General features: G+C 41.9%; 1 protein-coding gene and 1 pseudogene across 2 annotated transcripts; both read right to left on the bottom strand.

Moving 5' to 3' along the window:
- Positions 1-396: 396 nt before the first annotated feature.
- On the bottom strand, positions 397-7043 carry LOC311140276 (large ribosomal subunit protein eL18). Its single transcript, XM_084175255.1, has 7 exons — positions 6962-7043; positions 6114-6200; positions 5813-5920; positions 3244-3342; positions 2764-2887; positions 2379-2448; positions 397-529 (listed from the first exon to the last, which is right to left on the bottom strand). Exons 1-7 carry the CDS (start codon positions 6962-6964, stop codon positions 454-456), a joined length of 567 nt encoding a protein of 188 aa, XP_084031381.1. The 5' UTR covers positions 6965-7043; the 3' UTR covers positions 397-453.
- Positions 7044-7692: 649 nt separating this feature from the next.
- Positions 7693-8867, bottom strand: LOC311139339 (mpv17-like protein; annotated as a pseudogene). Its single transcript has 4 exons — positions 8464-8867; positions 8233-8303; positions 8078-8107; positions 7693-7845 (listed from the first exon to the last, which is right to left on the bottom strand). The product of its transcript is annotated as a mpv17-like protein (transcript).
- Positions 8868-17000: the final 8133 nt, after the last annotated feature.

Raw genomic sequence — 17000 nt, 5'->3', positions numbered from 1 at the left:
CAAAGCGACTTACAGTCATGTGTGCATACATTTTGTGTATGGGTGGTCCCGGGGATCGAACCCACTACCCTGGCGTTACAAGCGCCGTGCTCTACCAGCTGAGCTACAGAGGACCACAATGTCATGATCTACTTTGAAATCAAGCAGTCTAGTCAATATTGTCAAGGCTAGACTGTCGATTCTTCCAATGCACTCATCACGTGTCTAAATAAATACATTACACAAGGCATTGAAAAACAATTGTATTAATACTACGTCATACAACAGGGCCTAGGAGTGAATAGTAATAGTAGATTGATTGAAATTGTCCATCAGGTTGAAAAGAAAGTGTCTACAGAGCAAAGTACTATCAAAGTGCAACAACGCTCAGAAACAACAAATGGACAGAGACATTGATTCATTTTGTATCACTATCTTTATTTGTATCAGATTCCAAGGAAAACAAAAAAGACTTTAGGCCTTGTATCCACGGCTGGATCTGCGCCCACGAGCACGCTCAAACTTCCTGCCCTTGGAGCGAATGTAGGGCCTGAGGGAGAGACGAGATAAGCCATTAATTCAGTGTTTATAAGTGTTTCAAACACCTTCCTAGATTCTGCAGATAATGCATTAATGTTGATTATGTGCATTGTCTATCAACTCAATGCAATATTAAGGGGACAAAACAAGCAAAATACAGCTAGGCCTAATGTATTTCAAAATGATGCATTTTTCCTTCTCCATTCCTTGAAGTAATCACTGATATGATAGCACTGGGTTGGAGAAGGTGAATCTAGTGGAACCCAGGCATATACATGTTTTATATTTAGTAAATAAACTAACATTGAGTCCAACAAATTTCTCTACACCAATTCCTGGGCCCAGTTTTTACAAAAGTTTGTATTTGGATCAGAATGATCCGGATTCTGGAATCCTCCGTTTTACAATTCAAGATCAGATCGATCTGGACGTTTTTGAGCCAGGTTTTCCAGAAAATAATCAGATGAGATCATTCTGATCAAGATGCCACAATATCAAGATCACTGAATCTGGACTACCTACACCTTGCCATCTACTGGACAGGTTATGGTACTACTACTAAACTGTCATAGGGAACCTGAGAGGAGTAAACTAATGTGTATAGTGCTATTTCTATTGTTTTTTTATTACCATTTATTATTTTATTTCACTTAGTCCTGCATGTTGGAGCATAAGATTTTCACTGTACCCTGCAATTACACCTACAGCCCCTGTACGTGACGATTAAACACTGAATACAAAAGGTACTCAAGAGTAAAAAATAATGGAGCCTGCATAACACATAAGTACATGCATTTATTTGTAGGAATGCAAACTGGTGAGTGCCCAAAAATGTGACATTTTTGTTACTTGCTGTTTTCAGCGATGTAAAGGCGCAAGCGTGACTGTGCTCCGTTTTCCTCTATGGCAGTGTCACTCAGAAGCTGCATGACCGCAAAGCCTAGTCAGACTGTGCTCGTTCTTACAAGCCAAATGAAAAGATCCATGTATCCACTTCGCTGGCGCTGCAAGCCCCTCTAATAATTAATCCAACGTAATAGAATGACCACCACTGTCTGCACACCCCAGCTCACCATCACGGTTAACATGTACGCCCCCCCCCCCCCAAACTTAGTTTGGATCTACTTCTCAATATAACAAATTACCACAGTACCTATACTGCAGTCAATTTAACAAATAAACCTTAGGATTTCAGAGGTAATTTTTTTGTTTTTTAAACCTCCTCACCTTAGTTATATTGACATTTCTTGGTTGTAGTGCCTTTCACCTTTCTAAATCCATCCATCTAGTGCGATCAAGATCATTCTGATTTTCGGCATCTAAAATTAGCCTAATCACTACCTTTGAGTTTTGAAAAACGCAAAAACATTTAATCCTGATTAAAGGTCAGATTGGATTACAAAATCTGAAACCCTATACAGAGGATCAGAATCTCATTTCCCAGTTTTGAAATACTAAATTATAACATTTAATTCAATCCGATTGCCGAAATACGATCAGACAAGTTTTGCAAAACTGGGCTCAGGGGCTCAGTGAGGTGCAACATATAGATTAGAACACTGCAGACAACCTCACAATTGTTTATTCTACACGACAAGATAAACATGTTTGTCCTTCTACACAATGCACATCTAGTATCCTCATTCTAAAGTAGGGCCATCCACAACAAGTCCATCTACTAACAAAACATCTCATTGAAGTTCTCAATTATCAGAAAGTGTGTCCTCCATTTAAAAACATTCCTGTCATTTTCAGTGAAAACCAAACCGGAACAAACTTGTCAAACATTCTCTCAATTGACAGATACTGAATGAAACCCTAAGAGAGCAGCAGTCTCAAGAAAGGGGTACAATACTCACTTGGTGTGGCTGTGGGGGGTTCCGCAGGCTTTTCCAAAATGCCTGTACACCTCTCTGCCCTTACGGGGTCCTGAAAGAAGAAAAACAAGTACGTTTCAGACCAAAGTAACAGGGTTGCCTAGTTAACAGCCACAAAGCCAAAATTGCCTATAACTTAACGCATAAACACAAATTAACTTTTTGGCATTAATTTAAGGTTAGGCCTAAGATTAGCAGTGTGGTTAAGTTTAGGTTTAAAATCAGATTTTAAGAGAAATTGTAGAAATTGGCGGGATTTAGCCATAATCTGACTGTGGCTGTGATAAATAGTGATGACTGTCACTTTAAACTTGTAATAGTAGTGAATTTCGGGTGAGCACATCCTTCAAACTAGCAGTGTTCTTACCTGACAGCAGCACGGTGCCCTGTCCTTTGGGGGCAGCCAGAGCCAGCTGGTCAAAGGTCATGACCTGACCTCCGGCCTTCAGGATCCTGCGGCGAGCACCGTCAGTCACCTTCAGAGCGCACACCTGAGGGAAGAGGATGTTTAGCAACTCATGTTAACACTTATTTAATGTTCTGAGAAAGTAGTCCAACCCTAGTCCTGAAGAGCCAACTCGTTACCGGGTGGGAAGGCTTTTGTTGTAGCCCAACACCCGATTAAAATAGTCAGGGTGTATTTGCAAAACGTTTCTTAAAACGGAAGCAAAGGGAACAGGGAGGGACCTACCTGAATTTGTCCAATAGAAAGGCTCCTTTTGCTTCCATTTGGCTCTTAAACAGTTTCCGTAATAAATACACCCCAGGCTAAACCAAGTGTTAGTGCTGGGCTGGAGCAAAAGCCTGACCCAAGCAGGAATCCAGTAAGTTAAAACATAACCTTTACCTTGAGTTTGGGGATATCCTGGATTCTGACATCATCAGTGACGGTTCCCACGACGACTGCGGTTCTGTTCTCACGACCAGGCAGTTTCATCTTACGGATCTGAAGCGGAGAGCAAATAGTTCAGAAGAGGACAGGGACAACAGCCACACAGTGAATATAAATATTAAGGGTGCATCTTAAATGCTCCACATACTGACAGTCAAATCTGGACAGGTGAAAGAAGGTACATTCACTTTGCCTCGTGTATTCATATCAATAAAGCTGGAAGGGACATGGGCCCGGTTTCCCAATAGCGATGGAACTTAGGCTCACGAGGGTTTTAACGATGCATTGTTCCTACAACGGCCGAATACGTAACACAAGTTTCCCAAAAACACAACGAAGAGAGAACGTTCACTAAGTGTGTGGTTGGAGCTTGCGTCGATACTGATCGATACGAAAGAAAGGCAGCGGTGCTCTCAGATCAACTTTCTCCATTCAAAATCATACTGACGACAGATCAGCTCCTAGAGAGATAATACTCGCAGGCAGAGGTGATGACTGTTTATTCTAATGCTAACCCAATAATAATGCAGCAAAGCAGATTTGGCACATCATTGCGCACGTTACACATTAAATATATTAGCAAAATATAACTGATTGAACATGAAATAGATTTCAATGACTGAAATAGGCATATGTACAACATGTAGCCTGTTTTATTATTTACACTTTATTTCCATTTACAAAGGACAATAAGAAAGTGACAGACATCCAAACAATAGATGGGGAGGGGAGGATAGGTAGCCTGGGTTTTACCAGCGGGCCCTGTCACAGCAAGCCAGGCATTCTGTGTGACCTGGCAGAAGCCAAGCCTGGGGGGGGTGGGGGGTACAAACAAATACAGACAATTAATATATTAGCCGATGCTCTTTCACTTACATATATTCTTATACATGTCCCAGAGACCCTGTAGACCATTGTCATAGACCTGGAGGGCCGAAGCCGCTCTTTCCATAGTCAACAAATCCATGAATTCCCTAAACCAAATGTCGATGCTGAAGCACAAACTATTGTTTGTTTGACTGATAGGAAGGCTAGAACAATGATACGTTGCGTGGTTCTAGGTTGGATATTGTCCACCCTATTTCCTAGCAGGCACACTACAAGACAAAGTGGGATATGCACATTCAAAATTCCAGACAACATATCTACCTCAGTCCCAAATCCTTTGACGGCTGGACATTTCCATAACAGATGCATTAGCGTACCATCTTCACCCATGTCAACACAAATCTGAAAGGCTTTTATTTTAAAAAAAATATCCACCTGTGAGGTGTAATAAGCCTATATAAAACAATTTTAATAATTGTATACCTTACAGTTGGATATCGATGTATTTCCATATTGCATCCCACTGTAATGCAGTGACGGATACACTCTGTCATCCCTAATGGTTTTTAGGAGACCTGGTCCGTTTAGATGAAGTATCTTCTGGATCTGTGACCTGATATTTATCCCTAGGTATTGTAGTTTCCATATGAAGGGAGCAATACCAAGGTGGGTTGGAAAGGTGTGGTGGCTCAGAGGAATAGCCTCACTCTTACTCCAATTCACTTTATATCCAGAAAATTGGCCAAATGTTCTTACGAGCTGTAGCACCCTTGGTATCGAACAGCTGGGATTTGACAGTGTTAGTATGGTATCAGCGTATACGTTGGTTTTGAAGTCATGGCCACTCAGTGATACCACTTAAATCCCCCATAGCCTGTTTTAATGCCATCATCTCAGTTTAAGAATCTTTTTAATCCTGTGCTCATTCTTAACAATAGCAAAGGCATTTGCAACTTTGTATTTGTAGTCAACTTCATTCTGAAGTTATCGGCAGTCACAGACAAACATCTTGATTCCATGTTTAGTGGAAACGCGGATAGGCAAAAAAGGCATCCAACGACGCACTTGTATGAGTGGTCCGAGGCAGTCGGTAAATAACGAGCGTTTTCAAGTGCAACTTTAGTAACGATGGTTTTGGGAAACAGCTGAGATTGAACGACGCTCCTACAATGGCTCCAACGATTAACTTAGTCTTAAGATGCTTTTGGGAAACTGGGCCATTACATTTAAGTCTACAGGTGCAATTAGGGTTAAGTGCCTTGCTCAAGGGCACAACTGACTTTTCACCCAGTAGGCTCGGAACCAGCGAACTTTCGGTTACTGGCCCAATGCTCTTAATCGCTAGGCTACCTGCCACCCCAACTAGGACATGTTCAAGAAGCCACTTGAGGTGGAAAGATCTCCAGCTCACTCAAAGGTACCAAAACTTCAGGAGGGAAATTAACCACTACATAGGAGTCAAAGGACAAAAGAAAATCATAACTAGAATGTTAGAGCAAGGAAGTGTCAAAAACACCAAGAAAGCATAGTAGAGCAACAGGTATAAGCGGGAGTACCAGCTGAAGTTGTCCTCCCACTTGTGCTGTTGCCCTCTTTGAATCTGTGAACTTGACTGCCATTCAACTGAGTCAATACTAGCAATTTGATTCTGTAGCAGGTTAAAAACACAGCTACGGGAAGGATAGGTGTAACTCACCATGCGAGACACCGATATTGGAGGCCTGTGGGTCCTACTCATGAAGAGCCTCCTGAGGACCACCTTGTTGAAGGGAGCAGTGGAGCGACGGGCCAGGAACCTGTACAGCTGTGGGGAAGAGAACGTAAACATTTAGTAAGTAGAACTTATTGAGAACTCAATGTAAATGTCCACAAGGGTTAGTCTGAGCTACATGCTGCATAGACTTAACAATTAACCCCCCCAAAAAACAAACATTAAGTTAGGAAAATCAACTTAAATGTAAACTTTAATCACAATGTATGCAGGTTGTGACACATGCCTTGACCAGGAGCCTCAGGTAGATATCCTGACTCTTGGGCTCCTTTCGGTGCACCTTACGGTCCTTGTTGTGTCGGATGTCGACTCCCTGTGAATAGAGGTGGTGTAGGTCAATACATGAGAACTTGCCATTCACGCACTGATCAATTGAAAACCAATCCTTAGAGTTACACATTGTCAATACCATTTCTGATCACTTTGCCAGGAATCTTACCTTTGCATACTTCTGAACTCTATGCTTTATAGCTAGGCCTAAAACGATACACTGTAACGTTAGTAGACGTGGTCTAACTCAAACAGATAATATCTAAATAGCACCCAAATCATACCCACCTTGAATTTGGCAGCATACCGTCAAGCATAACGTTGCAGTCTCATACACAGCGGCTATCTAGCTAGCCAGCGAAGTAATTAGCCTAGTTCACTGAACCTGGTCAAATCGCACGTTTTCAATGAGGGCTAACTTTTTCAATGAGGGCTAACTACCTAATCAGGTAGCCGATACATTCCAACTTGGAGAAGCCTCAAAACTAATAAATACAAAAGGTACCGACATTTCTCGAACATCAGTACCATTATCTCGAGTCTAAGTTGCACGCTGTCTTTCAGGAATTAGTGAGAATATCCGGTAGCAAGCTAGCTACTGTGACGCTAACCCCCGGTAGAGAAGGACTCATGAACCGTATCGTTAAAACGCCAAATAGTATGACAATACCATCCGGAACTCAAACCAAAGACATCAAGACATGTAGATACATGAAAATGCTTGAGTTGTGCTACTGTAAAAGTGAGGATGGACTCAGATGATCAAGTCGGAACATTAACGATGTTTTCAGAAGCTGTACCTACCATCTTGGACTCAGAGTGGAAAGGGAAAAGAAAGGGCCGCTGTCTCGCGATAAACACCTCTCCGCGATCACGGAGGTCACACGTGTTTTCGTTGGCTTTTTTGCTATTCCTTCCTGTGTGATCATCACGTCGTCAGAAAGTCTTTATATTTCTATTTTATATTATTCTATTCGTTAATGAATTCATTTAATTCATATATCATTTGTGTGTAGGCTAGTGTGAAGTGACTTTCTAACCAATAAAACCACTATGCGAAAAACAAATAACATTAAAAATACAGTAGTCTATTATATTTTATCATGTGATTTACATACAATAAAAGGTAACTTTTCTTCACAAATCAGAAAGGTGAACTCGCTTCTCTTCTTGTAAGTTGTCAGGCTCTTTATTTTTTAACTTTATTAAATATTTAAATAACCATCTTTTTGTATCAGAATTCATAGTTCCAGCTTTGAGAGAGAAAAATGCATTTCTCCTTATATATATATTTCATGTCATTTAGCAGATGCTCTTATCCAGAGCGACTTACAGGAGCAACTAGGGTTTAGTGCCTTGCTCAAGGGCACATCAACAGATTTTTCACCTAGTAGGCTCGGGAATTAACTGCTAGTCTACCTGCTGTCATGCAAAGACGAAAAACACATCCTTTAAAATAACTATTTTAATCAAGTTATAAGCATACAGCACATAAAAGCTATTCAATTGTGGTCACAATTTTCTCATCACACAGCTCATCCAATGACATCCATATCAGTGAGAGGGGGTTGGGTTTGTGTATCATCTTTCTGCTGTCTGAAATGGCACAGGAAGACTGTCCACACCAGCGTGATGCCACCCACAAACACTGTACGAGCAACTGGGGGAACCAAGGAGAAATTCAATGCCTGAGAGAGAGAAAGAGAGAGGAGAGAGAGTGAGTGAGTGTAATGTTTACTGTTCATTTTTTATTGTTTATTTCACTTTTGTTTATTATCTATTTCACTTTCTTTGGCAATGTAAACATATGTTTCCCATGCCAATAAATTACATTGAATTGAATTGAATGGAGAAAGAAAGAGAGAGAATCAGTGTGTGTGTGTGTGTGTATGCAAATAATGTGTTGTTGTTGTTTTCTACCTGCATTGTTGACCAGTACACCACTCCAGTCTGTCATACACAACAAAAGAGAGGGAGAGAGAGACCATTAATGTGGTTGTGGTGTACTGTACTTTCATCTATTAAAGTGTTGTGCCCTCTTCCTTTAGCCACAAATACATGCTCTGCATCCATACCTTGTATGAAGTCCAGAATTTCTCCCTCCAGTTTTCCAATGGGTCCTCTTTGTTTTCTAATACACTAAGACCTTAAAAAGAGAAACACATATTATAGAACAATGTTCAAGCCTTACACACACACACACACACGCGCGCACGCACATGTAGTACTTGGGGATGAGTGAAACTTACTCCTCAGCCACAGGCACGCACGCACGAACACACACACACACACAAACAAACACACACCTATGAAGAAGGCACTGATAGTAGCGGGGGCAGCAACCAGTTGATCCAGCACTACCTTCCCTGACACCCTTTTGGCCCCTCCCCCTGGCAACATCCTCTCCAGCCCCTTCAGCCAATGGTAGTTGAAGTTGGCATGGAAACAGAACCCAACAAGGGCCACTCGAGCGGTCTGGGACCAGTCAATACCAGCCCATGTTGTGACACTTTTAGTACCCATGGAAATATTGGTTCCCTCCATGTTCAGCTTGGCCCCCTCTGAGTCATGGATGGTGAGTGATTCCTTGTCTGTGTTTAATCCACCACTCTGTTTCCCTCCAAGCATGCTTTGCTGTATGAAGTGTTGTGTATCCGACTACGTTGCTGATGTAGGGGTGGGCCTTAAACAAGACCCAGGCTCGACTCATTGTTACTGTTGAATTCAGGGGAGAAACAAAGGGTTAACATTATGGAATAAGAAGGAAAATATTCCTAATGACTAATTAATTATATTTCATTGATTTATAGGCTATTAGCATCACAAGCTAAATTCACTGATAATTTTATTTTGGATAAAAGTGGACTTTTGATTTCATTACATCATATTTTCTAAGGTCCCACTCAATCCTCAAAGCCAGTGGGCTATGATAGATAAATGAAACAAAATAATATTGTCTTGCCTTGTCAAATTGAGCTCTGACTCCTTGCTTTAGGCAAAGAGAGAGACAACTTACCTTACAACTTAGCTGTCTCGTCCACTGCTTGGAACACAGCAGTGGCAGAGACACAAGATTCACACTGCTTGCTTCTGGAGGACAAGGCGGGGTGGGGTCCATGGAATTCTCAGCCAATAAAAGGCAGGTTCTCAGAGGTCAGAGAGGTCTGCTTGGCTGGTCAAAGTTCTGTCAGAGGGAGTGTTTTAAGGCTTTACCTAGTAGCCTTCTTTTGCAATGAAAGCATGTGAGAAAAGCACAGATGGGGAAGGCAGGAGGGAGAGTGACTGGATACATGGAGGAAAAGAGCAAGAGGGATACAGAGTGTAGCGTTTAAAACATGAATTAGACAGACCTGATTAATAGCAGGAGTTGTCATACTGGTACAATACCACCAATCAACCTAACTCTTTTGTAATACAGTATTACTACAGTGCTATTACCACTAGTAATAGGCTACTTTAGAACTATGGTTCTAAAGTAGCCTCCTGTACTAGCCTACTAAACGCAGGCCAACTACATTTTAACATTTTCAGACCGTGTATGTTTACAACTGACTTTGCTGGGAGAATGGTATTACGTTTCTCAACACATTCCCATTCAGGGCCACAGCAATGTGTATGTGGTTACTTGCTGAAAAACTGCCAATAGTGACAACAAAGATCCAAACTCCTCCTTTACAGCTGAAAAAGGGTTATGGGTGATGCCACTTACCAAAGTAATGGTCCACAGTATAAGTCAGCAAATCAATACCAACAACATGCTGTTTCTCAAAGGCAGAGTAGACCCTGGTCGCACGCACGTGGCTGCACTAAAAATAGATGCCACTCCTGAAACCACACTTCCCTCCTTTGGTTACATTTACATTTTACATTTTAGTCATTTAGCAGACTCTTTTATCCAGAGCGATTTACAGTTAGTGAGTGCATGCATTATTTTTTTATTTTTCATACTGGCCCCCCGTGGGAATGGAACCCACAACCCTGGCGTTGCAAACGCCATGCTCTACCAACTGAGCTACATCCCTGCCGGCCATTCCCTCCCTTACCCTGGACGACACTGGGCCAATTGTGCGCCGCCCTGTGGTAAGTTTGGTTTACAATGATAAGCACAGTGTATATATTTAAAGGAATAGTTCACCCCAAACCCCCAATTACATGTAATAAGATGGTGGCAATAATTTCCGCTCCCACTTTGGGATGGAGGCCTATACATTTTCCTATTTGATATAACACACACACACACACACACGCACACGCACACACACACACACACACACACACTACTCATTATTCAGCTATGCGGTGAGGGTAGTCTATTCATTCGCTGCGCTGCCATAGATATGTAAAATACAGTGCTAGAATAGCCCTCTGTAGAACCTAAAGGGCAATGTGCCATTAGCAACCACCTCAGCTCTTAGTTCAGAAAATGTGATAATGAACAGCTTGTTAAGTACCTCAACTTGGTGCGTTTGTGTCTTTCAATAGTTAACAAGCTGCCTTTAGTGTTCCTCACAATGGAGATGTGCGCCCACGCTTCTACAAGCAGTTGACTTCTCATATAATTGCCCTCTTTCTTTTCTCTGTGTCTCATCCCCCCCCATCTGTCTCAGAGCAGGGGATTGATGTGGGATGTTCAGCATTGACTCATTGAGACACATATACACACACACAGACACACAATCAACCACGAAACCCCACCTCTTTCTCCATCTGTACCGCAACCTGTCTTTCTGACACATTATTGGAGTTAGTCTGCAGAGCTAGAGACAGCCACAGCAGTGCCAAGGTGAGTTTTCTTTGTGTTGTTCTATATTGTAGAATAATATTTGGTTAATAAGTGGTTTCGATGGTCCAGCTTGTTGGAGCATGATGCTGGCATCCCCAATGTTATGGGTTTGATTCTTGCATGGACCGTTACTATAACTGTAAGTTGCTTTAGGAAAAAGTGTCTGCTAAATGACCATATTTAAACATTCCAATTACACCTTGATGGACAGAATTTTCCCTGAAAATAGTCGGCTGGACCAATTATTAGATGGTTTTAGTTATTGTGTTTTACCAATGTAATTTCTGAACAATTATGGGATACCTTAATAAGTTACAAGAGTGCTCAGCCCGCTTGTGTGGGTTTTGTTTCTGTAGGTCCTGTTGGTTCTGTTGGTTCAGTTTAAGACTTAGTAAAGTTGTCGTTGATAAATGATTTTTTGCTGCATTCCGGTGTTCCACTGAAAATGTGAAACTGAAACATTGTAACTTAGAAATTGGGGATAGGCCTACAAGATTTCCCACATTTCAATTGTTCTGTTACATGTCATATCTGCTGTAACTTCTAGTGGAATATGAAGAAGAAATCAAGAAATGTCTTTGGACTTCAGAAACTCATATTTGACCTTATCCCCCTCTCCTACTGTTGATACTTCTGTTACCCCTCCCACCTCATCCTTCTCTCTTACCACCTCCCCAACTAATACCCCAGACCTGTTACCCCTCCCACCTCATCCTTCTCTCTCACCACATCCCCAACTAATACCCCAGACCTGTTACCCCTCCCACCTCATCCTTCTCTCTTACCACCTCCCCAACTAATACCCCAGACCTGTTACCCCTCCCACCTCATCCTTCTCTCTCACCACATCCCCAACTAATACCCCAGACCTGTTACCCCTCCCACCTCATCCTTCTCTCTTACCACATCCCCAACTAATACCCCAGACCTGTTACCCCTCCCACCTCATCCTTCTCTCTCACCACATCCCCAACTAATACCCCAGACCTGTTACCCCTCCCACCTCATCCTTCTCTCTTACCACATCCCCAACTAATACCCCAGACCTGTTACCCCTCCCACCTCATCCTTCTCTCTTACCACATCCCCAACTAATACCCCAGACCTGTTACCCCTCCCACCTCATCCTTCTCTCTTACCACATCCCCAACTAATACCCCAGACCTGTTACCCCTCCCACCTCATCCTTCTCTCTCACCACATCCCCAACTAATACCCCAGACCTGTTACCCCTCCCACCTCATCCTTCTCTCTCACCACATCCCCAACTAATACCCCAGACCTGTTACCCCTCCCACCTCATCCTTCTCTCTCACCACATCCCCAACTAATACCCCAGACCTGTTACCCCTCCCACCTCATCCTTCTCTCTTACCACATCCCCAACTAATACCCCAGACCTATTACTCCTCTCTCCTCCTTCCAGCCATGCACCCATCCAACTCTGTGACCTTTGAACCCGGGGTGGAGCGAGGTGTTCCCTGGGGTCATGACCTCTTTACCTTTGTGACATCAGCAGCAGGCCACATGATGCGGACACTCCAGAGACCAAGGAAGAACCGGCCGTCCAAACGTCAAGTCAACCACCGGCGCTTCCTTCACAATATGATCCAGAGGTGTGTGTGTACCGTATGTGTTTCAGGTGAGAGTGAGTATCATTATAAGATGCCTTAAACTTAAATGTTATACTACCCATTCTCTCAAACAGGAAGTTTGCAGAGATAGAGACAGCCAATCACCAGCTTGCGTCTGTCCTCTTCTCAGCGGAGGTGGCGAATAGCAACACACCTTCCCCATCACGACAGCCAATAACCACTGACCTATCTAACAGCACCTCTAAAGAAGGTATTCTCTCTTTAATAATTGAGTTATGCATCAAGTTACCATCCAGGTAACTTGATGCATAAATTAAGCAAACTGGGCTCCTATGATGTTTATACTTATCTTCACCTTTTGTCCTTTCTCCTCCCTCTGAATGAACCACCATGTTGACTCTGACTCCCCTCCAGCTCCTGTAAGTGAAGAAGCAGACCTTTCCCTTTGTTCACATGAAACTGAAGCCCTTGCAACAGATCAGAAAGACCCTGGAGACCAATGGAGACTCAACCCCAAACGACTCCAAATGGACCAGTCCAACAGCAACACTCCAAGTAAAGGAACATACCAAAAGACTCATAAACAGGGGAGCAGAATAGAAAATCAAACTGACTACAGGTCATCCATAACATCAGAGAAAACCATTGTCTTAGAACAAGAGGGGGAACACTTTCACACAGAACCCTTCAGTTGTGATATCACTTCAGAGGAGAGCCTTTATTGCTGGATCGACAGCATTAGAGAGAAATATGAAACACAACTCAGATGCGACTCAAATTCAAACATCACGGCCCCAACTCAAAACCAGAGGGCTCTACCTCTAAACATGGATACCTCAACTTTCAACCCATTACCCCTCTCGCCCGGACTCTCCCCTCTGTCCCTAGACTCCTGTGACTTTGGGGTCACAACGGTCGAAGACAACGCAGCCTGCTCCCAGTCCCAAAACAATATGGCAGACAGTGACACAGTGGAGAGCCAGAGAATGGATGTGCTGAGGCTGTGGGACTCAGAGGTTGAACCACAGAATGATGGGGGGTTTAGGGACGGCATGGACCCTCATGCCCATCTAGAGACCATCTGGGGGTCTCCTGGTGAAGAGAGGAGCCTAGTCAATAATGTGCACGTTGATGACATCACGTTTCTGAACCAATCTGAGAGTTTCATAGAGAAGTTGATGCTCCACACCAGCAGCAGCAGTGACGCTAGATCTGAGATGGAGCAGATTGACTGTGATAGAGGGCAATATGAATACGGATCTGGATACGGATGCTCTATAGATCCAGTAACAGCCATAAGAGACTTCATAAGTGGCCAGGGCAGTTCACAGTGTATGTTGGAGAGTGCTGTGGGGAGACAAGATACAGATAGGCAGTTCACCTGTTTAAATATTACCCCAAACCAACTGTCCACCTCTGTAGGCTACCATTGTGACTTCCCAGACCCCAACATCCTCCAGAGGTCTTGTCCCCAACAAGATTTTACCTTCTCATTGGTGAATGATGATATGAGTCAGAGTTGTATTTCCTTTGAGGGAGTGGCCAGATCCTTCCCTGCCCCAGTTCACACCCCTCATTCACATCAGGTTCTAACCCCGCCCCTGGAAGATGATTGGTTGTTCACTGATATCATGGGGGGCCCATCAGTGTGAGTAGTTCATCCCGCTAACGGCCAAATTCGCTGCAGTGCCACAAAAAATGGGGAATGATACTTCACCTTATAAATGATCTATTGTGGTTCGACTGTATTAGTGTATTCACTTCTTTATGTGTGTAATGTTAACTTATTGATAAATGGTGAAACGTAATTAAATAGGTCAGTCTCTCCTTACAATAAATTACAGTAAATGTGTGCATGTAACTGGGTGTTCACCAAACCAATAAACAAATTGAAACACACAAAATGTCAAAACCAACAACATATATTAAAGTTCACCCCAGTCAGATATGTTTTATAATTACAGCATCATAAACCAAAAATGGCTTACAAACAACACATTTCCAAAATGTTCAATTTCCACAGAAGCCATAAAAGAAAGAAAAATAACAAAATAATACAATAATAATAACACCTTTGAAAAAGCACCGGTCTCGCTACAGATGCACAGACACTTTAGTTCTCTGATCACATGCCAGGGGTCAGCCAATAACCTTTAACCTCAAACCAACCTTCCTATTACTTCCCCTGAAGACCAAACCTAGATAGTTTAAAATGTAGTGATCTTAGTGTTCAAAATGTGAAAACTTTAAAGTGACAGTTTGCATCCAAATAACATTATAAAAATCAGCTCAGATCTTTGACAAATCAGTTAGATTTACATATAATACCTGTACCATCTTCAGAGAGATGGGACTGACTGAACCAATGACAGCTGCTGATAATGTCTGAGTCTGGTCAAATACTGCCCTCCTAGTGGTGCATATGTAAAGTGCAGAATCGACAGTAATTTACATAACAATTATTTTTTTTGCCAAATAAATCACATGAAGAGGAAGAAAAGAAAAGGCCAAATACACGTTGTCGTTTTTTCAGTAATCAAATACTAATAGAACTAATTCTTAATTCAAATATCCCATGTCCTCATTAGGTTGCTAGTTCTAAAGATCCAACTGTTTCTATAGTACTGTCATGAAAATTATCAAAATGGATCTTGGCTTTGCTCTCCACTGTGTCAAGCTTGAGTTTGACATGAGATAATGATGGGGAACTGTACCTTTGCTCTGATAAATGCTCTTTAAATCACCTTTTAGTAATTCAACCCTGCATGCTTTTCAACGGGAATGTCCTAGTTTTATGTGGAGGGAGATAAACACTTTTCCTTGGGCAAGAGCAGACAACCGTGATTACCGAAGAGACTATGCGGCCAATGCTATTATCAATGGAATGCACCACCATGCAAATACGTAGCGTTTTACTAGACTGAGCAGCAAAATGCCCCTATGTCAAGGTGCCCTGTGTCTGTAAGTATGTGGACATGACATCTACTCCCTGTACAGACTTCTGCTGTGTCAGGCATAGTGGTTATGGGGCTTAGAGGAATTAAAATATAAACAATATACATTAACAAAAAGGCTTTGCACTTGTTAAACTTGAATGAATCGTGAATGTTGTTGGAGATTAAAGGGGGCGGGGCATGTATACTCTAATATTCTTAAAACCACATCTTCTAACCGGCTAGAGATCTCCTTGTCTGTTGTCACTTAATGAAAATACACAATTTTGGACGATTCGACCGATTATGTATTCCGCAAAAAACACTATTATGATATCAGAGGAGAGAAGCCTAGAGCGTTGCTGTTCTAGAATGATCTATACAGAAATTATGGGTAGGAACAGGGTTTTCTTGGTGCTTCATATTACAGATCTGAAGACAATGAACTCAACGGAAGTTGCTGGAAAAAGTCCTCAACTTTTGTCTGTTATTCCAGAGGGTAGTTCCATGAATTTACAGTGGAAATTCCCCAACACTAGTCTCCGCCATAGTACTCTACTTGAATCTATTCTATTCTACTAGGTATACTACAATACGTCCCTTTTTCTCATCCATACGCCCACCATTTGGTTAAACACAAAAGCTTTGTTCCATAAATATATTACACAATGAATGAATAAAAAAAAAACAATATTACAATGTACAATATGTATTTTTGATAAAAACAAAAGATATGGATGCTTATGATATGTTGAGAATGACTAGTAGTCTGGAAACATCAACATTACGTCCTCAGTTTTCCTGTTTTCCTGTTCTGTGTAAGTGATTCCAGTGTTCTGCTCCACAGGTGAGTTCTGATATAGTGTTGGTTACTGTCTTAAATGTCTGTCATCTCTCTGTCCAATATATTTCCAGTGCATTCCCTACTAACCAACCTACAAACTTCCCTAACATCCTGATACACTGTAAAATAGAACAACCAATAACCCATCCCGTAATTATTTAACAACATAAGTCTACATAGATAGACAGATGTTGTTAACCACTACCCACCTAGTAATTGTGACTATGTTCTTAACCTCTCTCTATTGCCATGGTTACAGTATGTGTGAGGCCCTGCCTTCCTTTCTATCAGTGCCAGTGATACTACACCAGTATGTCAACTACCAATGATATGTCTGAACAGACTGGAAATAATACAAAAAACAACCAGCGGCAATAAATTATTTAGGATTATGCTCATATTCAGACTGATATAAATTACATAGATTCAACTGCCTGTACTTTATAAGAAGCGATATGTTAAAGACTTGAGTTAAAGAAACTATCTACCTACTGTAGCTATCTACCTATACCTACCTATGCAATCCATTGGCCTATCTACAGTAACTACATATCTGTCTCTATCTAAAAAGGTAAATGAATGTCTAGATAACCCAGATGCAGAGCACAGCACTGAAGCCAGACTGCATGGAGGTTCAGCTTTTTTGCAATAGTGTTTGATGCAACTGCAATAACATGTTTGGTTGTCA

The sequence above is a fragment of the Coregonus lavaretus genome (assembly GCF_964263955.1).
Source record: "Coregonus lavaretus genome assembly, chromosome: 13".
Classification (NCBI taxonomy): domain Eukaryota; kingdom Metazoa; phylum Chordata; class Actinopteri; order Salmoniformes; family Salmonidae; genus Coregonus; species Coregonus lavaretus.
The sequence above is the reverse complement of the archived record's forward strand: the minus strand, read 5'-3'. Positions and strand labels throughout refer to the sequence as shown.